Source organism: Notolepis coatsorum (genome assembly GCF_963971535.1).
Source record: "Notolepis coatsorum genome assembly, chromosome: 11".
NCBI classification, from domain to species: Eukaryota; Metazoa; Chordata; class Actinopteri; order Aulopiformes; family Paralepididae; genus Notolepis; species Notolepis coatsorum.
In genome coordinates, this window is record NC_140175.1 from 102,241,690 (window position 1) to 102,265,432 (window position 23,743).

A 23,743-nucleotide genomic window follows, 5' to 3' on the forward strand; every position below is an offset into this window, starting at 1 on the left:
CCAGGGCTGAAATAATGTCATTAGTGACCAAAGTAACAGCTGTAATAGTACTATGATTTGCTCTGAAACCTGATTGGTGAGCACTGAGCAATTTGAGAAAAAGGTTTTTAATTGGTTGTTTACCAAGGTCTCCAGTGCTAGGCATGATAGTTTGGAGATAGGACGATAGTTATCCATCTTATTCTTATCCCTATCCCCCCCTTTATGCAAGGGGAGCACCTTGGCAGATTTCCAAACTTGCGGGACTATGCCAGAAGCAATAGAAAGGTTAAAGATGTGTGACAATGGCTCACAAATGACAGGGGCTGCCAGTTTTATAAAAAAAAAAAATCTAAATTGTCCACACCAGTAGAACACTTAGGGTCTATGGATTGCAAGATATTGAGAGTTTCACTAGATGAAAATGGCTGGAAGGAAAATGTAGGTACACACGAGGCATGATCGAAGATTGGGCTAGGGTCAGAGTCAACATCCAGTGGAGCCAGCCCAGTAGACAACCTGTCAAATAAGGACCCAGCCTCAATGAAGTGTTTATTGAAAGCAAGACAAATTTCCTGAGGATCCGAGATTTTACAATCAGCCACATTAATACACAATGGCAATGTAGCAGGGTTATTTTTTGACAGGTTTACTGCACCCCAGAATTTAGCTGGGTTATAGTAGGAATTCGAGACTAAGTCTAAAAAGTAATCAGATTTAGCCTTCCTCACAGCTGCAGTAGTTCTATTTCTAAGTTGTCTGAAGGAAAGCCAGTCTTGCGTATCCCCAGTGCGTCTAGCACGTGACCATGCAGAGTTCCGCTCAGAAAATAATGCTGACAGCTCACTTGAGAACCACGGTGCAACCCTATCCTTAATCCTAGTCCTTTTATAAGCAGCATGTTTATCTACAAAGCAATTAAATGTCTTTATAAAATAATCCAGTGCAGCTTGCACATTATCAGACCCTGCTAAACATAGACTATTATTAGTAGCAATGTCCTCCAAAAAGGTTTGGGGGTTAAAGATTTTAAGATTTCTCCTTTGAACAATACGCGGTCTTGATTTCAGCAGCTTTGTGGATCTAACACAGACCGTAGGACAATGATCACTAATGCCTAAATCAAAAACACCAAAAAAAAGGATATCATTAGGATGGTCTGCGACTGGTGCGCTTATAATCTTTCATTTTGAATGTCTACTGTGTGATTGACACTGTATTATTCATGTATTGTGTCCCCCAGTGAAGCCAAGGATGATTTTCCACCCTGTGTATTCTATTCTATTCTATAATCGGTGGCAGGCAGGGAAGCAAGAGAGAGAGAGATACTGATCTGGTAAAAACATACAATATGCAGCTTATAGTGCTTTCAAATCATCCGGAGGCAGGATGTCACTGTAGAGCTTTTCGGTGATTGCGTTGCTAGGGCAACAGCTTGGGCCAAAGTTTACTTCCTGTCAGCTACACTGCAACAGGAAAATAACCTGGACCCACAAACGCACACGTTGTCCAGTTTGAAACGGCCTCTTAGGATGCACTAGAACTAGACGGACCTGGATGATGATGTTGCAACCCTGTCTTTGAGTGGGTTTGTATTTTTTGTAGTTTGATGTCTGACACCCCCCTTCACAAGTATAGTGCATTGAATTAATTGACACCTAATCACACGCCGTCTCAGATTCAGATTTAGATTTAGAGTTTTATTTGCCATAATGCAACAAGTACAATGGGATTCTTACTCTCTGTTTGCTCCACACAGCACAGGAATAAAAAGCAACAATTAACAGAATAAAAAAAGCAGGTTAACTGCTGTGGACTATGTCACGTATGGTCTGCCCTGAGAATGGTCTGGAGAGAGAGAGGGAGATAGATATAGTTAGAGAGAGAGCAGAGAGAGAGAGGGGGAGATAGATATAGTTAGAGAGAGAGCAGAGAGAGAGAGGGGGAGATAGATATAGTTAGAGAGAGAGCAGAGAGAGAGTGGGGAGATAGAGATAGAGAGAGCAGAGAGAGAGGAGAGAGGGAGAGAGATATAGATAGAGAGAGAGCAGATAGAGAGTGGGGAGATAGAGATAGAGAGAGCAGAGAGAGAGAGGAGAGAGGGAGAGAGATATAGATAGAGAGAGAGAGCAGAGAGAGATAGATAGAGAGAGAGAGAGAGCAGAGAGAGATAGATAGAGAGAGAGAGAGAGAGCAGAGAGAGATAGATAGAGAGAGAGAGAGAGAGCAGAGAGAGAGAGAGAGAGCAGAGAGAGAGAGATAGAGAAAGAGCAGAGAGAGATAGATAGAGAGAAAGCAGAGAGAGATAGAGAGAGAGAGAGAGAGAGAGAGAGAGAGCAGAGAGAGAGGGAGATATAGATAGAGAGAGAGAGAGAGCAGAGAGAGTGAGAGAGAACAGAGGTGCAGAGGGAGCGTATGTTAAAACTGTAGTCACGCACAAGCGCCACTATTTCCCGATAATGAGAGAATAACAAAACTATAATACCATGTTTTATATTACACAACGGTTTTACAATTTTATTTAGAATTTAAATGATATGATATACATTTTCTATTATTTTCTATTTTATTTTCACGGACCACCTGCAACACCCTCGCGGACCACCGGGGGTCCGCGGACCACGGTTTGGGAACCACTGCTCTTCTACAGTACATGGAGCTGTACCCCGGGGTCAAACCCCCTGCACCACAGAAGAAGAGAGCACAGTATAGTGATGATGAGCACCTTATAGATTCATAGACTCTGTATAAGTCTATATTGCCACCTACTGTACAGTTTGGTTAGGCTTCCTCTCCCCCTACACTTGAATACTGTTTACTTGTCTGTCACGCTCGCTAGAGAGGATGCATTTTTCAATTCCCATTAGAGGCCAACATGGATTTTTGATCTGTGTTTGATTTCACGTATAGAGACATCTCCTCTGCTGCGTTCAGTCTCCTGTAACAGTCAGTCCCGTAATCATTTAGTCACTCAGCCCCTTTAGACGGGATGGGGAACAGTCAGTAGGGAGTACATACTGTATCTCACGTGCACCCACATGCACACGCGCACACACAGTCACACACACAGACACAAACACACACACACACACACACACACACACACAGGCATTCTGCAATGTCATCAAATCAGATGTGATTAGGCCTACTTCACGTTTTAGTAGCCTAGCTATCTCCAGAAGTCTATATGAGTTCTGTCTATCAATCAATCAATACAGGTCTCTCTCTCCCTCTGCAGCCAGTGTTGATTCGTACAGAATACACTAAAGAAACGATATATAGTCGTCGTCGTCGTCGTCGTCGTCGTCCCCCCCCCCCCCCCCCCCCCACCCTCTCCAAACACAAAATCAAATCGTACCTACGGAACAAAAGCAATAAAAGTTCTCATCGCAACCTCCTCAAATGTATAAACCTGGTGGGCAGCAGAGTCATAAAACTCCAATCCGATGATCTATATTGGATTCTGTCATGAGGGGAGCTAAGTTGTTTTCCTCAGTGTTTGTTGCTGAGAGCTTTATGAAGGCCAGTTTTAATTTCATCTGATGGTCCATAAAAACAAAGGGTGAACATGGTGCAAATGTCAAACATGCCACGCCACCCTCCGCCACACCTTGCCACGCACGCCATGCCACGTCACGCTATACCACGCCACGTCACGCTATGCCACGTCACGCTACGCCACGTCACGCTACACCAAGCTACACCACGCCACGTCACGCTACACCACGTCACGCTACACCACGCCACGTCACGCTACACCACGTCACGCTACACCAAGCTACACCACGTCACGCTACACCACGCCACGTCACGCTACACCAAGCTACACCACGCCACGTCACGCTACACCAAGCTACACCACGCTACGTCACACTACACCACACCACGCCACGCTAAGCTACGTCACGCTACACCACACCACGTCACGCTAAGCTACGTCACACTACACCACGCTACGTCACACTACACCACGCTACGTCACACTACACCACGCCACACCACGCTACGTCACACTACACCACACCACGTCACGCTAAGCTACGTCACACTACACCACACCACGCCACACCACACCACGTCACGCTAAGCTACGTCACACTACACCACACCACGCCACACCACGCTACGTCACACTACACCACACCACGCCACACCACGCCACGTCACGCTACACCACGCCACACCACGCTACGTCACACTACACCACGCCACGTCACGCTACACCACGCTACGTCACACTACACCACGCTACGTCACACTACACCACGCTACGTCACACTACACCACGCCACGTCACGCTACACCACGCTATGTCACACTACACCACGCCACGTCACGCTACACCACGCTACGTCACACTACACCACGCTACGTCACACTACACCACGCTACGTCACACTACACCACGCTACGTCACACTACACCACGCTACGTCACACTACACCACGCTACGTCACACTACACCACGCTACGTCACACTACACCACGCTACGTCACACTACACCACGCTACGTCACACTACACCACGCTACGTCACACTACACCACGCTACGTCACACTACACCACGCCACACCACGCCACGTCACGCTACACCACGCTACGTCACACTACACCACGTCACGCTACACCACGCTATGTCACACTACACCACACTACACCACGCCACGTCACGCTACACCACGCTACGTCACGCTACACCACGCTACGTCACGCTACACCACGCTACGTCACACTACACCACGTCACGCTACACCACGCCACATCACGCCACGTCACACTACACCACGCTACGTCACACTAAACCAAGCCACGTCACACTACACCACGCCACATCACGCCACGTCACGCTACACCACGCTACGTCACGCTACACCACGCTACCTCACACTACACCACGTCACGCTACACCACGCCACATCACGCCACGTCACACTACACCACGCTACGTCACACTAAACCAAGCCACGTCACACTACACCAAGCCACGTCACGCTACACCACGCCACGTCACGCTACACCACGCCACGTCACACTACACCACGCCACACCACGCTACGTCACGCTACACCACGCTACGTCACACTACACCACGCTACGTCACACTACACCACGCTATGTCACACTACACCACACTACACCACGCCACACCACGCTACGTCACGCTACACCACGCTACGTCACGCTACACCACGCTACGTCACGCTACACCACGCTACGTCACACTACACCACGTCACGCTACACCACGCCACATCACGCCACGTCACACTACACCACGCCACGTCACGCTACACCACGCCACATCATGCCACGTCACGCTACACCACGCTACGTCACACTAAACCAAGCCACGTCACACTACACCAAGCCACGTCACGCTACACCACGCCACGTCACGCTACACCACGCCACGTCACGCTACACCACGCCACGTCACGCTACACCAAGCCACGTCACGCTACACCACGCCACGTCACACTACACCACGCCACGTCACGCTACACCAAGCCACGTCACACTACACCACGCCACGTCACACTACACCACACTACGTCACACTAAAACAAGCCACGTCACGCTACACCACGCCACATCACGCCACGTCACCCTACACCACGCTACGTCATGCTACACCAAGCCACGTCACGCTACACCACGCCACATCACGCCACGTCACGCTACACCACGCTACGTCACACTAAACCAAGCCACGTCACACTACACCACGCTACGTCACGCTACACCACGCCACGTCACGCTACACCACGCCACATCACGCCATGTCACGCTACACCACACTATGTCACGCTACACCACGCTACGTCACGCTACACCACGCTACGTCACGCTACACCATGCTACACCACGCTACACCACACCACGTCACGCTACACCATGCTACACCACACCACGTCACGCTACACCACACTACGTCACGCTACACCACGCTACGTCACGCTACACCACACCACGTCACGCTACACCACGCCACGTCACGCTACACCACGCCACATCACGCCACGTCACGCTACACCACGCTACGTCACACTAAACCAAGCAAACAACCAGGACTAAATCACCGGCTTCCCACCCGCGAACACTGCCGATTGTGACTAAGCCAGAAGTACCTGTACCGCTACCGGGAATTGAACCTCTCTAGGTCTCTGTGGGGGTAGGCGAATGCTTAGACGTCTACAATACCCAGACACTCCTGGATATGAGGTTTTAACTGTGTCTGCTGCGTTTCGCGGCTTTGAAAGGTTTGTTTGCGCTGGTGGTGTTTGTGAACACTGGAGTAGAAGAGATTCATGTACCAGTTTGAACTGGTTTAAGGGGGTTTCAGGTGTTTTCCATTTGCAGATCAGACTCTTAGGGAATGTATGTGAATGTACTCTAAAAAGTACAGCTAAAAGTAACACTATGCTATCATAATGTAGGTGTGATTTTCTTTGGCACATCACCTTTTATTCTCAGTATTATTTGAATGTTGTTTTATTTAGTTTTGATATATATATTGGATTTCTTTGGATTTGTTTGCAGATTAGTTCTCCTGTAAACCCTGGACACACAAATATTTGAATAAATACATAATTGATCACAAAAAAAGAGAGAGAAAGATTATTATTTAGATAATAACACTGACAAAGCAATGTAAATATGACACACTGTGTTAAGATTTACCACTCAAAAAGAGTTAAGAGTTTGGATATTAAAGGAACTTGTGCAGTTCCCATTCCAGGCAAAGGCCACCAGCCACCAATCACCATAAAACTGGGTACTATGGGGCTCCCAGGGTAAAAATGTTTCTCCCAAAACACTATATGGCACCATTTATTTCAATGCTTTGACATTAATTACACCAAGATATTTTTTTGCTGACTCATCATCTCTAACTATGATGTTATTTAGACTTTGCCTCAGACTGGAAAGCACTGCAGAGGGTGGTGAAAGAGACTGTTCATCACAAACGGTGTCTGAGGGAGGAAGGAATGCAGTATCGCCAAGGACACTTCTCACCCCAACCACAGACTGTTTGCCCTCCTTTCCTCTGGGAGGCGCTATAGGAATCTCAGTTCCAGGACGCCTAAATTCTTATCCCAACCCATGTTTGCTTCCGCGTTCGCGTTTTGCGCTCTGATTGGCCACTGACGTTTCTGGTCGCGCCTATCATGTGACGGCAAGTTCTTTTGCCGGTTAAGCTTTAGGCACTCTTTCGAAGTTGGTTAAGGTTAGAGTTTGTCTTAGAGCAGGGCGATATCGTGTGACGGCAAGTTCTTTCGCCGGTTAAGCTTAGGCACTCTTTCGAAGTTGGTTAAGATTAGAGTGTGGATCGTAGGCGTTAGGTAGTTTGCTGCTGGTCGAGGCAGAAATGGTCACGTCACGCGATTGGGCGCACATGTCACATGACCAGAAACGTCAGTGGCCAATCAGATCGCAAACATGCAAACATGGGTTGGGATAAGAATAGACGCTTCCAGGACCAGCAGACTCAGGAACAGCTTCTTTCCCTCAGCTGTCATCTCCCAGAACTCTGTACCACGATGATACCCCCCCCCCCCCCATATAAACTCTGAACTCTGACTTCATTGCCTACATCCTAGGCTCTGTTACCCAAACTATAGTAACTACGAACGAGCTTACAGTCTACAACTGTCCTACACTGTAATCATAGTAATCATAATGATCACAACTACCTACTGTACCTCATACTATAGTCTACCCATATATAATTATCTGTATGATAGCATATACAACAGTGCTGTATATACTGTATATAAATGTATATATTTACATTTACAGCATAAACATATATATATATATTGAATTGAAAACCTTTATTTATCCCCGAGGGGAGATTCAGAATATATATATATTGTGACGAGCCTGGTGGGGTTCAGAATCCAGTTGGAAAGGCAAAAGAATGGTTGTGATACAGTCTGAGGGTCAAAAACAAAAAACAGGCTCGCCGACAAAAAAAGGGATTGTTCAATACTCAGGGTAGTCGTCCGGTCCAGGGTCAGTACACAAGGGGGTTTCTCAGCCAGTCCAGGGTCCAGTACACAATGAACACCTACTCGCCTTCACCACTCCTCTCACTACCTATCATCTTCACAACTCCGAATAACACAATCTCTCTCTCAATAAAAACAACTTAAACCTCACCTCCACTCCACTTACTCCTGACTAACCTAGTGGCTTTGTAGTGTGTGCATGTGAGATGTGGGTGGACTAATGATGCACATGTGTGTTCTATCAGTACTAATCAGCTACCTAATTGTCTCTACTCCTTCCGTGGCAATAATATCTCCCCTCCTTCACATATCCATGAGAGGGGGGGTGAGATCTGCCACAATATATATATATATATATACAGGGGTGTAAAGGGGTGTCACACTACACCACGTCACGCTACACCACGCTATGTCACACTACACCACACTACACCACGCCACGTCACGCTACACCACGCTACGTCACGCTACACCACGCTACGTCACGCTACACCACGCTACGTCACACTACACCACGTCACGCTACACCACGCCACATCACGCCACGTCACACTACACCACGCTACGTCACACTAAACCAAGCCACGTCACACTACACCACGCCACATCACGCCACGTCACGCTACACCACGCTACGTCACGCTACACCACGCTACGTCACACTACACCACGTCACGCTACACCACGCCACATCACGCCACGTCACACTACACCACGCTACGTCACACTAAACCAAGCCACGTCACACTACACCAAGCCACGTCACGCTACACCACGCCACGTCACGCTACACCACGCCACGTCACACTACACCACGCCACACCACGCTACGTCACGCTACACCACGCTAAGTCACACTACACCACGCTACGTCACACTACACCACGTCACGCTACACCACGCTATGTCACACTACACCACACTACACCACGCCACACCACGCTACGTCACGCTACACCACGCTACGTCACGCTACACCACGCTACGTCACGCTACACCACGCTACGTCACACTACACCACGTCACGCTACACCACGCCACATCACGCCACGTCACACTACACCACGCCACGTCACGCTACACCACGCCACATCATGCCACGTCACGCTACACCACGCTACGTCACACTAAACCAAGCCACGTCACACTAAACCAAGCCACGTCACGCTACACCACGCCACGTCACGCTACACCACGCCACGTCACGCTACACCACGCCACGTCACGCTACACCAAGCCACGTCACGCTACACCACGCCACGTCACACTACACCACGCCACGTCACGCTACACCAAGCCACGTCACACTACACCACGCCACGTCACACTACACCACACTACGTCACACTAAAACAAGCCACGTCACGCTACACCACGCCACATCACGCCACGTCACCCTACACCACGCTACGTCATGCTACACCAAGCCACGTCACGCTACACCACGCCACATCACGCCACGTCACGCTACACCACGCTACGTCACACTAAACCAAGCCACGTCACACTACACCACGCTACGTCACGCTACACCACGCCACGTCACGCTACACCACGCCACATCACGCCATGTCACGCTACACCACACTATGTCACGCTACACCACGCTACGTCACGCTACACCACGCTACGTCACGCTACACCATGCTACACCACGCTACACCACACCACGTCACGCCACGCTACACCACGCCACATCATGCCACGTCACGCTACACCACGCTACGTCACACTAAACCAAGCCACGTCACACTAAACCAAGCCACGTCACGCTACACCACGCCACGTCACGCTACACCACGCCACGTCACGCTACACCACGCCACGTCACGCTACACCAAGCCACGTCACGCTACACCACGCCACGTCACACTACACCACGCCACGTCACGCTACACCAAGCCACGTCACACTACACCACGCCACGTCACACTACACCACACTACGTCACACTAAAACAAGCCACGTCACGCTACACCACGCCACATCACGCCACGTCACCCTACACCACGCTACGTCATGCTACACCAAGCCACGTCACGCTACACCACGCCACATCACGCCACGTCACGCTACACCACGCTACGTCACACTAAACCAAGCCACGTCACACTACACCACGCTACGTCACGCTACACCACGCCACGTCACGCTACACCACGCCACATCACGCCATGTCACGCTACACCACACTATGTCACGCTACACCACGCTACGTCACGCTACACCACGCTACGTCACGCTACACCATGCTACACCACGCTACACCACACCACGTCACGCTACACCATGCTACACCACGCTACACCACACCACGTCACGCTACACCACACTACGTCACGCTACACCACGCTACGTCACGCTACACCACACCACGTCACGCTACACCACGCCACGTCACGCTACACCACGCCACATCACGCCACGTCACGCTACACCACGCTACGTCACACTAAACCAAGCAAACAACCAGGACTAAATCACCGGCTTCCCACCCGCGAACACTGCCGATTGTGACTAAGCCAGAAGTACCTGTACCGCTACCGGGAATTGAACCTCTCTAGGTCTCTGTGGGGGTAGGCGAATGCTTAGACGTCTACAATACCCAGACACTCCTGGATATGAGGTTTTAACTGTGTCTGCTGCGTTTCGCGGCTTTGAAAGGTTTGTTTGCGCTGGTGGTGTTTGTGAACACTGGAGTAGAAGAGATTCATGTACCAGTTTGAACTGGTTTAAGGGGGTTTCAGGTGTTTTCCATTTGCAGATCAGACTCTTAGGGAATGTATGTGAATGTACTCTAAAAAGTACAGCTAAAAGTAACACTATGCTATCATAATGTAGGTGTGATTTTCTTTGGCACATCACCTTTTATTCTCAGTATTATTTGAATGTTGTTTTATTTAGTTTTGATATATATATTGGATTTCTTTGGATTTGTTTGCAGATTAGTTCTCCTGTAAACCCTGGACACACAAATATTTGAATAAATACATAATTGATCACAAAAAAAGAGAGAGAAAGATTATTATTTAGATAATAACACTGACAAAGCAATGTAAATATGACACACTGTGTTAAGATTTACCACTCAAAAAGAGTTAAGAGTTTGGATATTAAAGGAACTTGTGCAGTTCCCATTCCAGGCAAAGGCCACCAGCCACCAATCACCATAAAACTGGGTACTATGGGGCTCCCAGGGTAAAAATGTTTCTCCCAAAACACTATATGGCACCATTTATTTCAATGCTTTGACATTAATTACACCAAGATATTTTTTTGCTGACTCATCATCTCTAACTATGATGTTATTTAGACTTTGCCTCAGACTGGAAAGCACTGCAGAGGGTGGTGAAAGAGACTGTTCATCACAAACGGTGTCTGAGGGAGGAAGGAATGCAGTATCGCCAAGGACACTTCTCACCCCAACCACAGACTGTTTGCCCTCCTTTCCTCTGGGAGGCGCTATAGGAATCTCAGTTCCAGGACGCCTAAATTCTTATCCCAACCCATGTTTGCTTCCGCGTTCGCGTTTTGCGCTCTGATTGGCCACTGACGTTTCTGGTCGCGCCTATCATGTGACGGCAAGTTCTTTTGCCGGTTAAGCTTTAGGCACTCTTTCGAAGTTGGTTAAGGTTAGAGTTTGTCTTAGAGCAGGGCGATATCGTGTGACGGCAAGTTCTTTCGCCGGTTAAGCTTAGGCACTCTTTCGAAGTTGGTTAAGATTAGAGTGTGGATCGTAGGCGTTAGGTAGTTTGCTGCTGGTCGAGGCAGAAATGGTCACGTCACGCGATTGGGCGCACATGTCACATGACCAGAAACGTCAGTGGCCAATCAGATCGCAAACATGCAAACATGGGTTGGGATAAGAATAGACGCTTCCAGGACCAGCAGACTCAGGAACAGCTTCTTTCCCTCAGCTGTCATCTCCCAGAACTCTGTACCACGATGATACCCCCCCCCCCCCCATATAAACTCTGAACTCTGACTTCATTGCCTACATCCTAGGCTCTGTTACCCAAACTATAGTAACTACGAACGAGCTTACAGTCTACAACTGTCCTACACTGTAATCATAGTAATCATAATGATCACAACTACCTACTGTACCTCATACTATAGTCTACCCATATATAATTATCTGTATGATAGCATATACAACAGTGCTGTATATACTGTATATAAATGTATATATTTACATTTACAGCATAAACATATATATATATATTGAATTGAAAACCTTTATTTATCCCCGAGGGGAGATTCAGAATATATATATATTGTGACGAGCCTGGTGGGGTTCAGAATCCAGTTGGAAAGGCAAAAGAATGGTTGTGATACAGTCTGAGGGTCAAAAACAAAAAACAGGCTCGCCGACAAAAAAAGGGATTGTTCAATACTCAGGGTAGTCGTCCGGTCCAGGGTCAGTACACAAGGGGGTTTCTCAGCCAGTCCAGGGTCCAGTACACAATGAACACCTACTCGCCTTCACCACTCCTCTCACTACCTATCATCTTCACAACTCCGAATAACACAATCTCTCTCTCAATAAAAACAACTTAAACCTCACCTCCACTCCACTTACTCCTGACTAACCTAGTGGCTTTGTAGTGTGTGCATGTGAGATGTGGGTGGACTAATGATGCACATGTGTGTTCTATCAGTACTAATCAGCTACCTAATTGTCTCTACTCCTTCCGTGGCAATAATATCTCCCCTCCTTCACATATCCATGAGAGGGGGGGTGAGATCTGCCACAATATATATATATATATATACAGGGGTGTAAAGGTACACGTATCCGTACCGAACCGAACAAGTTTCAGTGTGTACCGTACCGTACTGAACGGCTGTGTAGTGTACCGAACGAATACAAGGGTATGTTAACCACTAACGACCGCCCACCGGGGGCTGTTTTTTTCACAATCTAATATAATTATTATTATTATATATATATTTTTTTTTTACAAGTCGATTATTAATTTCAATATAGAATATTCGTTGACAGCCCTACAAGTAGAATTAGTTACTGCACACTACATCACCCCTGAGTGGAACATGGGAAGCCAAACTTTCCCCCACTGTACGGAAAACCGTACCGAACCTTGACTTCAAAACCCAGGTACGTACCGTACCGTGGTTTTTGTGTACCGTTACACCCCTATATATATATATATTAGGGCTGTCAGTTTATCACGTTAATTAGATTAATTAATTACACAGCAAATTATCGCGTTATGAAAATGTACTCAAAATTAATTAAAAAATATATATATCTTTTTTTAATTACATTTTTTTTTTATTAATTCCATAAGAACATAGAATAAACATTTACAGACTTTTTTTTTTAAATGGTCCATTTGCATGTTCTTGGTATCTGATTCTGGGGACATCTATGGATCTCAGGGAATGTATTCCCAGTGTCAGAAAAAATACTGTGTCTGTTACTAGGCTTGAGTAAATTGTAATGAACCAAATGAGAGTATCAATTCAATTTTATTTATTTATTTTTTATCTTTGACTGTGAATAACACCATGCTCAAATTTACCAGACCTGAAAAAGCTAAGCAAATAATTAAATGGAAGATGATTAAACAGAAGGTTTTGTAGATACAGTACTGAATTCTGCCATCCGGACACATGCAATTTGAAATATGATTCTAGAATATAGAATATCAGGCCTAAAATGGTTATGCAATTAAAATGTGATTAAGTAGATTAATTTATTACAAATTCTGTCATTAATTAGATACAAAATTTGAATCGCAGACATACCTGCACATAATCATTTTATTTATTTGTAGATGCTATATCTATATTTGTACATATCCCTTACCATACTCTTACTAGTTACACTGCTGGCCAGTATGACTATGGCCATACTGTTTTTATGCCTGTACATATTGGTAGTACTGTAGTACAGCTCTGTACATACATCTGATTTAGCACTATACTCAGTAGTACTAATTTATATATTTTGTACCCAGTTTAATCACCTGTACATTGTATATTACTATTGCACTTTACTGTTACATTTGCACTTTGGTTGGATGCCACACTTATTTTCCTTGTAATGTACTTAGAATGTATAATGTATATGAAAATAAATGAGAATCTAATCGAATACAGAATCGAAGGGCTGGATTGAAAACCTCCATGTACTGTACTATACATTTCTAAACTCTAGATGGCAGCGTAGCTAGATAATACCAGAAAATAGAGCAGACGAAGAAGAAACCCGGAAACATGTGTTTTGACGTCACTTTTGTAGAACATAACAACAACAAAAACAAATCGCCACCCGAGAGAACATCCTGCGTCACGCCTGTTTACTCTCTGAAACCGATCTGTATCATCTGTGTTCATGGTAAGCCTTACGTATTTCATGGTCGCAAAACAAAGCACAACTGTGTCGGGTTTACTTTGGTTTTAGCTGGGTAACGTTAGCTATATGGCTAAGTTTCTGTTAGCTACACGGGAGAGGGTTTGATTGATTGATTGAAAAGTTTATTAACAGATTGCAGAATGGGTACAGTACAGTACAGCTCAATACATACAAGGGATGTGTCCACTTGCTATGTTTCTGTCTTCAACAACAACATCTCCCCCTACCTTCTCCATAGGTTCCACTAACGAGCCGTTAGCAGCAGGACAACGTCGATCCCAAAACCATGGCTCAACAGAGAGGAGTCAACAGTCTCCAGTTCAACCAGGACCAGAGTAAGATGACGACTTTTTAATAACATTAAAGGGGGAGTACAGCCATTTCAGACAGTCCAACAACATAGTAGTGAACACATACAACTATCCCAAAAGCCAAACATGGAGTGCTAAAAGTCACGTTTGGGAAATATAGTGTACTGATGACACTGAGAACATCAGAGTATATGGATACATTTTCTGTTTCAGAGCTGAGAACACATACCTTCACATTTGCATTTTAGTCAATTAGCTGACACTTTTATCCAAAGTGACACGTTCTGTACAACAAGTCAGCAGGAAGGGTACAACTCTAGCAGCTAAGGTTAAGTGATATTGTTGGTCAAACAATATTGAACTTGAATGCTAGACTCTTGAGTGCATAGTAGTATAGACATATTAGCATAGTAGGTAGTAATATAGGCATAGTAGATTACTATGTAGATTACTACAATATAATAAAGCTCAGGTATATAAACAAAAGAAAACAAAGATTCTGTGGGCATACAAAGTGAGTCTCCCATCCCATTAATTGTCTATGGAACAGCTCCAGGACTGTATGTATTCCAAGTTTTGAGTTAGCTATGTGAACCCTCTGGTTGGTCTCTGACAAGAACAAGTTGCAGGTTGAAAAAACCCTCAGCTCGGAACTAGGCAAAATCTGCATATGGCTCGCTGATAACAAACTATCATTACACCTGGGGAAAACAGAGTCCATTCTCTTTGGTTCAAATAACAAACTCAGCAAGACCGACGGCTTCTCAGTTACAGTGAGTGACAATATTGTCACAAGGAAAGACGAAATTACCTACCTGGGTTCCATCCTAGAGGCAAATCTTTCCTGTGACAAAATGGCATCCAATGTAATAAAAAAAAGTCAACCAACGAACTCGATTCTTGTACCGGATCTCCTCTCTGGTAAACAAGAATACCCTGAAGACTCTGGCAGGAGCACTCATTCAAGGGTACTACGACTATGCTTGCACCTCATGGTACCAAAGCACCTCAAAGGCGCTAAAAACAAGATTACAAAACAAACTGGTCAGACTACTGCTTGACCTTACTCCTAAAACCCACCTCACCCCTGCCCACTTTGACAACCTAGGATGGCTTAGAGTAGACGACAGAGTACAGCAACTTGTAATGGGCCTGGTCTACAAGATACACTATACGACTAAGGTACCCATGTACATGTCAAAATACTTCCCAAAGGTCAGTGAATACCACGACCACTACACCAGAGGAAGCTCAACAAATCATGTTAAACCCAGATTCGGCTCAAACAAGGGACTAAACACGTTTCGCAATTATGCCACATCAATGTGGAACGCCCTACCCAAAGCTGTAAAGGAATGTGAATCCCTACCCACATTCAAAACCGCTCTAAAAGAGCACCTACGGGAGGCTGCAATTCGAAACTGGCCACCGTAAATGCCCAAACCCCCCACCACCTCCTAATAGACAGTCTCCTCCCCACCGTATGTATATATTCTCTCCCCGCCGTATGTATATTTCTCTCCCACCCACCCACCCCCTCCAAATGTACAGTCTCCACCCCACCGTATGTATACTTCTCTCCCACCCACCCACCCCCTCCTAATGTACAGTCCCCTCCCCATCATATGTATATACTCTGTCAGGATCTATGGGTAACAGTACTGTATATTTTAATACCGTTTAAGTCACAAATGTATCAGTACTAACTACCTATATGTCCCTATGCCATAAATGTCATGTATGTTGTGTATGTCATAAATGTCTATATGAATTGAAAATGGGGGACCCTGATGTAAACAAGACAAACGTCTTTCTCTGGTCTGCATCCCCTTAACAATTGTGTGTATTGAGCCGTACTGTATTGTACCCATTCTGCAATCTGTTAAATAAAGTTTTCATACATTCATTCATTCAACCCGACCTTGCGACCGGGACTGTATACAGAATCAGGAACCGGTGCACTCAAAAAGCGCCAACGACCCGCCTGGAGGCACTCAATCTATTACAGTCTTCTCCAAAAACTCACCACGGACAGTCCAAAGCCTCATTTCCCCCAAAATAGTCTGGTTTTCTAGTCCAATGAATTCACCAGCTCTGTGTTTTCGTGACCACACACTTCTAATTGTATAATAATACCTCAATTTGGTGCATGCCCACTACGACAAAATTATAACACCTGGGTCATTTGACTGATTTTGCCAGATGTACGGCATTATTTTGCTCCAAGTTGATCAGAAGGCGACCGAGGTTTCCCTCGTTTACAGTCACGTTGAGTGAACATACAGAGTTAAGCAAAACATACAGAGTTAAGCAAAACATACAGAGTTAAGCAAAACATACAGAGTTAAGCCAACAAATAGGCATATAAAATCATAACAATAAGACGAGTAAGGATAACAATCGATTAAATCATGTACAACTTGATTGGCAAAGGTTGGAGATCAAGGTTGTAAACTGCAACAGAGGGGAGAATCTCAAGCTTTAAGGACTGTTTGGGTTCATTCCATGAGCTAGAGGGGCATCGTAGCAAAATGCAGATTTACACAGTTCAGAGCAAACTCTTGAGTTCCATAGGTACCAAAATTCCATTCCAATAATGATGTAGTATAAGGAGGCAGCTTACCAATAATGATGTAGTATAAGGAGCCTCAAGGAGGCAGCTTACCAATAATGATGTAGTATAAGGAGGTAGCTTACCAATAATGATGTAGTATAACGGCCAGGCAAACCTCCTCCAGCGCCCAATGACCAAACTCTGCACTATGGGAGATCTGGCTTTTTGCTCTTCCGCTCCTAGCCTGTGGAATGCTCTCCCTGACCACCTGAGAGCACCACAGACTGTGGATGCTTTCAAGAAGGGCCTCAAAACTCATCTTTTTAATCGAGCCTTCTGTTGATTTGTATCACATTTTTTGCTCCACACATTTTATGTTCTTTTACCAATTTATTTTACCAATTTTATTTATTCTATGTTTCTCTTACTCTGCTACTAGTTTTAGTGTTCTTTTGACTCCATGCTTGCTTTAGTCTTTCCTATTTTTTTTTATTCTTTCTTCCTTTACGCTAGTTTTTATGTTCTTTTCAAATGTAGCGCGTTGAGATTTGCTCCACAATTATAAAGCACATTACAAATTAAATATATTATTATTATTATTAGTAGTATAAGGAGTTAGCTTACCAATAATGATGTAGTATAAGGAGGTAGCTTACCAATAAGGGCCTTAAAAATGTACAAATACCAGTGTTTCTTGTGCCAACCTTCCACCAGGACCAACCAACCTTCTCATAAAAAATACAGTGATGAGTGTTGTAGATAATGATAATGATAATGATAATGATAATGATAATATAATGATCATTGTCATCTATCATTACATACAGTCCCTGTAGCACAGAGTTGTGTTTACACTGCTAGTTTTGAGTCTCACTTGTCTGGTTTCACAAAATATTGACCATGGCCATTCCTTGTTGCCATGGAAACAACAACATTGGAATTCTAAATTTGGGTGGTGTTCCGCTTTAACCCTTTCACTACCACACTATCAAAGGGTTAACCCTTTCAGTGCAACAATACAGAAGATTAACCATCTCACTGCCACACGACAAAGCGTTAACCCTTTCACTAACACACTACATAAGGTTAACCCTTTCCCTACCACACTACAGACTGTAGTGAAAGGGGTTCATCTTTCTTATAAGACATCTCTGCTATGAGGATACATGTGTTGTTACGTTGACTCATCCTCTGCATCCTTCTTTCCTTCCTACGCTTTTCTTTCTTTTGCCAAAACCACTAGGCTGTTTCTGTTGTGCCATGGAGACAGGGGTCAGAATCTACAACGTAGAACCCCTAATGGAAAAGGGACATTTAGGTGAGTGTCAATGAACCCCTGCTGTTTAGTACAGTTACAGTACATGTGTTTCTATCTCAAGCTCCGCCCTCTTTTCTTGATCCTCCAATCACAACAACTGTTGCTTTCCTTGGAGGATCAACAGTGGGTGAGTCGATGAAGCCTAATTTATACCCACTTTATTAACACTTTGGTTGCCTTGGGTTAAATTAATGATATACCATAGGTTGCCGGCTCTATTTGTCTATGGAGAAGTACCCCTTCTTTGCATGGCTATAACTTTTTAAATTCTATTGCTACATTGCCATTATTAGGGCCCATTCAAAGTCCTATATGTATTGTTCATTGTGTAGCAACGTTAAACTTTTTCATTCACATATTCATAGTAAAGTATGGTCTAATGTATAAGTATGTTTTCATCTCTTTCTGCAGCTTTCTCCAGAACGTGATCTATAGCCCCAAATGCATTATATTGATGATGCAATACAGTTTTATGGCAATCAGCGCGATATAAAAAATTCCAACTAGACGTACTTCTAGAAGTTACTACACGTCATCTGATGTTGACCGGATGGGCTAGGGGGCGTTTATAATTCCGTGGGCAGCGTTATACCAATCATCTAATGTGGGTCAAATGTTGATAATAGCAGTTAGTATCGAAGACGGTAACGTTACACGCTGAAACTCACCCCAGTCTCCGCGCGCCGTTGGGCGATCATCGTCGAGTTGAAATCTTATCATTATGGGATGTAAATTTACCCGGTCCATCTCCAGCTTGTATAATGGTATATACGTCCAAATCATGTTGTTTATCGAGTTATTGGCAATCGATCACTGTGTAGTGTGACGAGCCAGAGTCGCGGGACCTATAGCGAGCGCCGGAAGTACTACGGTCGTCTAGGACAACCTCTATTCAACATCCTGTTTGGCGATTGCGCCGATCGGCCACCAGATGGCGCTCCTGAACCGCCAGAGAGCTCAGTGGGTCCTGCTGGTGGATCTCAGGCCAGCGGAGGGACATATGAATCCGATCGCAGATTTTTGAAATATTGATATAAGGACGCTGTACAGCGTCCCCCGGCAACTTGAGCATGGCCAGCAATGACGTGAAAAGACGTTTCATGGCAGTCAAAGTGTTAAGTGGTTGTGAAGGTTGCGGCAAGCTAGTGACAAGTTCTGCACCAATAACAATCTGTATAGTCAAAGTCATACCTCTTGAGTTAACTGTAGAACAGAAAGACGTGTTTTTGAATGGAGGGGGCCTTTACATACTGTAAGGTACTGTACATTTTACTGTATATTTCTGTATATTTATGCTCTATATTTGATATTTTAGAATGTATATACATACCAGAATGTATATCCCGGACCGTACTTTATTCTTTATTCGTATTTAAATTTGCATGCGTGCGTGCGTGTGTGTGTAGATCATGAACAGGTAGGGAGTGTGGCCCTCTGCTCCATGCTGCATCGCTCCAACCTGCTGGCCGTCGTGGGCGGAGGAGTCAGTCCCAAGTTCTCTGATATCTCCAGTGAGTTTCCACCACCTCACCTCTCAGTCCTCTCACACTCACTCTGATCCCAGTCAGAACCTAACTAGGGCTGTACCGAATGTCATTTTTTAACATTCAAAGCTTCCATTGAAGTATTCGAACGAAGCTTCTAATGTCTATAAAAAAAAGTACTTAAAGAAAAAAAAAATTTATATATATATATATATATATATTTTTTTTTTTCAAACTAAATCCTCAATTTGAATAAAGTGATTAATCTGATTAAATTAGTATTTTTCTTTTATTAAATCAACTTTTTAATGAATATAACTAATCAGTTTCGTCAACATAAATAATCAAATAAGGGCACGGTTGGTATGAAAGTGATCCTACTTATAGTATACCGGTAATATTATAATATTAGTGTAGCCTAATATTTAACCGCAACTGTGAAGAAAACCCCCATTGGTTTAAACAGATTGAATAGACACAAAAAAATATATATATTTTATTAAAAATAAAATATTCAAATGTTGATTTAGAATTCGAACGTCGACATTATGATCGAAGCTTCGAAGCATTCGGTACAGCCCTAAACCTAACCCTTTCACTGCCACACTACAGAAGGTTAACCCTTTACTATCACACTACCGACGGTTATTGCCGAAGGTTATTGCCGCAGTGAAAGGGTTAACCGTTTGGTAGTGCGGCAGTGAAAGGGTTAAGAGAACCGTAATGTATAGAGCTGCTGCAAACTGGAATTGTATACCTGTGAAGATAATGATGATCAGCAACAAATTTACTTTTAAGAAAAAGTTGAAAAATGCTGTTATGAATAATGAAATACAGTTGAGTTACTGATTTATTTAGTTAGTATTGTTAGTTTAGTTAGTATTGTATTTGTGGCTGGAGCCTTTGTGTGTTTTCTTTTGTGAGATTTTAAAGATATTGAGAATGTGCTTAGGCTAAAGTGTTTCTTATGTTTTTATTGTTTTCTTTATTAATGTACTGTAATGTTGTAAGTTATCCATAAACGGATCCATAAAATAAACAATAAACTATCTGTATATACATCTGAACGTTTACGTGGGTTTACTGTAGGTTATTGCTGCCGTGGATGTCTGTGAGTGCGCAGGGTGGTGAAGGATTTATGATTTTTGAAGTATGTTATTTATCTCTGTTTTATTCTGACATCATCATTAGCTGTCTGACCAGCTAACATGTCACAACTCTGCAACAGGCAGAGAATAGGAGGTAGGAAGGTGGCCATGTGGAATAAGGATACTACGGTATTCTACCCACGTGACTGTCTTCGGGTGGGGGGTGGGGGGGTAGTGGGAGGTTTTTGGGTTGATGCTGGACTACAACTGGGGAGGGGTTACATGATGTATATATATTATTTCCCTAATGTATTGCTAATTTTATTCTTTACTCTACAGCTTGACAATTTAATGCAAATAGAAATCCTCTTGTTACTGTGTCATGGATAATTCCAAGATAATACATAATAATAATTGCCAAAGCTAAATTAAATTTACAGAACATATTATGGCAAAAATAAATATACTTTCATGGAATGTACAGGGAATAAATAAGAATATCAAATATAGCAGCTGTCTTGAATATCTAGACAAGAAAAGGATTGATATAGCTTTCTTTCAAGAAACTCACATAATGGCACAAGATTTGGGAAAATTGGAAAACAATAGATACATAGTCGTTTCTTCCTCATCTGCTATTAATAAAACAAAAGGAGTATTAATTCTAATATCTAGAAAACTTAATTTCAATACTATTGAGAAAGGGAATGATTCAGATGGCAGAGTCACTTATGTAAAGGGAATTCTAGGTGACAAAGAGATATTGCTGCTATCAGCATATGCCCCTAACACTTATGACTCTGCATTCTATGCCCAACTAACAAAGACCTTACAAAAGTATTCAGATTGTGGAATAATTATTGGTGCAGACATGAATACAGTTTTATCACCAGGCTTGGATAAGTCAGGTCCAACCTCAGTTAATTCATCCACTACAGCATTTAAAAATCTGGTGTCAAATCACTCATTGATAGATGTTTGGAGAAATTATAACCCAAGTTTAAAACAATACACCTTCTTTTCAAATAGACATAAAACATTTTCAAGAATAGATTATATACTAATATCTGCTAATATTTTACACTGTATTAAAAAAACGGACATTATCAACATGTCTTTATCAGATCACCATGCCAATCTGTGTGTATATACAATTGAAAATTGTCCAAAACGTGCTACTAGATGGAAATTTAATTTAACATTACTGCAGGATCCATCATTCTGTGAGCAATTTAGATCAGACTTCAACCTTTTTATCAATATCAATAAAAATAGTGTTACAGATATAAGATTTCTATGGGATGCAACTAAAGGCTTCATTCGCAATAATACAATATCATTTGCTTCAGCACGTAACAAAGCCCACCATCAAGAAATATCCAGATTGGAAAATAGACACTCATTGCTAACTGCAGAACAACAAAACAACTACGATCAAGAAAGAGAAAGGGAGCTTTGGAAAGCGAAGTCTGAACTAAATGCTCTAATGGCACAAAAAGCAGAGTTCCTAGCTCACAGAGCGAGGCAAACTGAGTATTTGAATGGAAATAATCCAAGCTTTGTGTTGACTAGGAAAATCCAATATAATGAACAGAAAGCAGACATCACATCAATCCTAAATAAAGAAGGAGCGATGGTAAACGATCCGGCCAAAATAAATCTAGAATTTAAACTTTTCTATCAACAATTGTATTCATCTGAAGCTCAATTCTCAAAAGCTGATTTAGACTCCTTTTTGAAGACTTGGATCTACCTAAATTAACAGAGCAACAAATAACCTCAACAGATTCTCCCTTTACCCTGGAGGAACTTTACGATGCACTGAAAGAAATGAAACAGGGGAAATCACCAGGTTTCGATGGTATCCCACCGGAGCTGTACTTGACCTTTTGGAAAGAGTTGGGTCCATTACTACTCGAGATGTTCCAACAAGCCATCATGAAAGGGAGTTTTAATAGAGACATAAGTACAGCAATTATCACACTGATACAGAAAAAAGGAAAGGATGGAAACATCTGTGCTAACTATCGTCCATTGTCCCTTCTTAATGGAGACTTAAAATTATATGCCAAGGTCCTCGCACGACGTCTAGAGACGATACTGCCAATATTGGTCCACCCAGACCAAACTGGATTTGTTAAACAAAGATTTGCATCAGATAATTTAAGACGACTGTTACACATTATTGACAAAGCTCCAAAAATATCACCATGTGCAGTGTTGTCCCTTGACGCCGAAAAGGCCTTCGATAGGCTGGAATGGGAGTACTTATGGCACACCATGAAGAATATGGCATTTGGAGACACATTTATAAATATGCTCAAAATCTTATATCATAATCCAACGGCCATGGTTATCACATCCAATCAGTGTTCCACACCCTTCCCTATCAGACGTAGCGTCAGGCAGGGTTGCCCCGCCTCCGCATTATTATTTGCGTTATCTCTTGAACCCTTGGCCCAAAAAATTAGAAATTGTGCCGAAATAAAACCCATAATAGTAAATAACACCTACCATAAAATTTGTCTGTACGCAGACGATCTGTTATTATTTCTTGACAATACACCACGGTCCCTACCTGTAGTCCTAGACACTATTAAACATTTTAGTTTTAT

General features: G+C 43.7%; 1 protein-coding gene across 1 annotated transcript in view; it reads left to right on the forward strand.

Moving 5' to 3' along the window:
- The first annotated feature begins 14,235 nt into the window (after positions 1–14,235).
- Positions 14,236–23,743, forward strand: part of wdr45 (WD repeat domain 45) — a 35,211-nt gene continuing 25,703 nt past the window's right edge. Inside the window, exons 1-4 of the mRNA XM_084324633.1 lie at positions 14,236–14,355; positions 14,612–14,708; positions 18,482–18,556; positions 19,963–20,067. Of these exons, the coding sequence (XP_084180759.1) occupies positions 14,660–14,708; positions 18,482–18,556; positions 19,963–20,067 (229 nt within the window). The 5' untranslated portion in view covers positions 14,236–14,355; positions 14,612–14,659. The remainder of the gene's footprint in view (positions 14,356–14,611; positions 14,709–18,481; positions 18,557–19,962; positions 20,068–23,743) is intronic.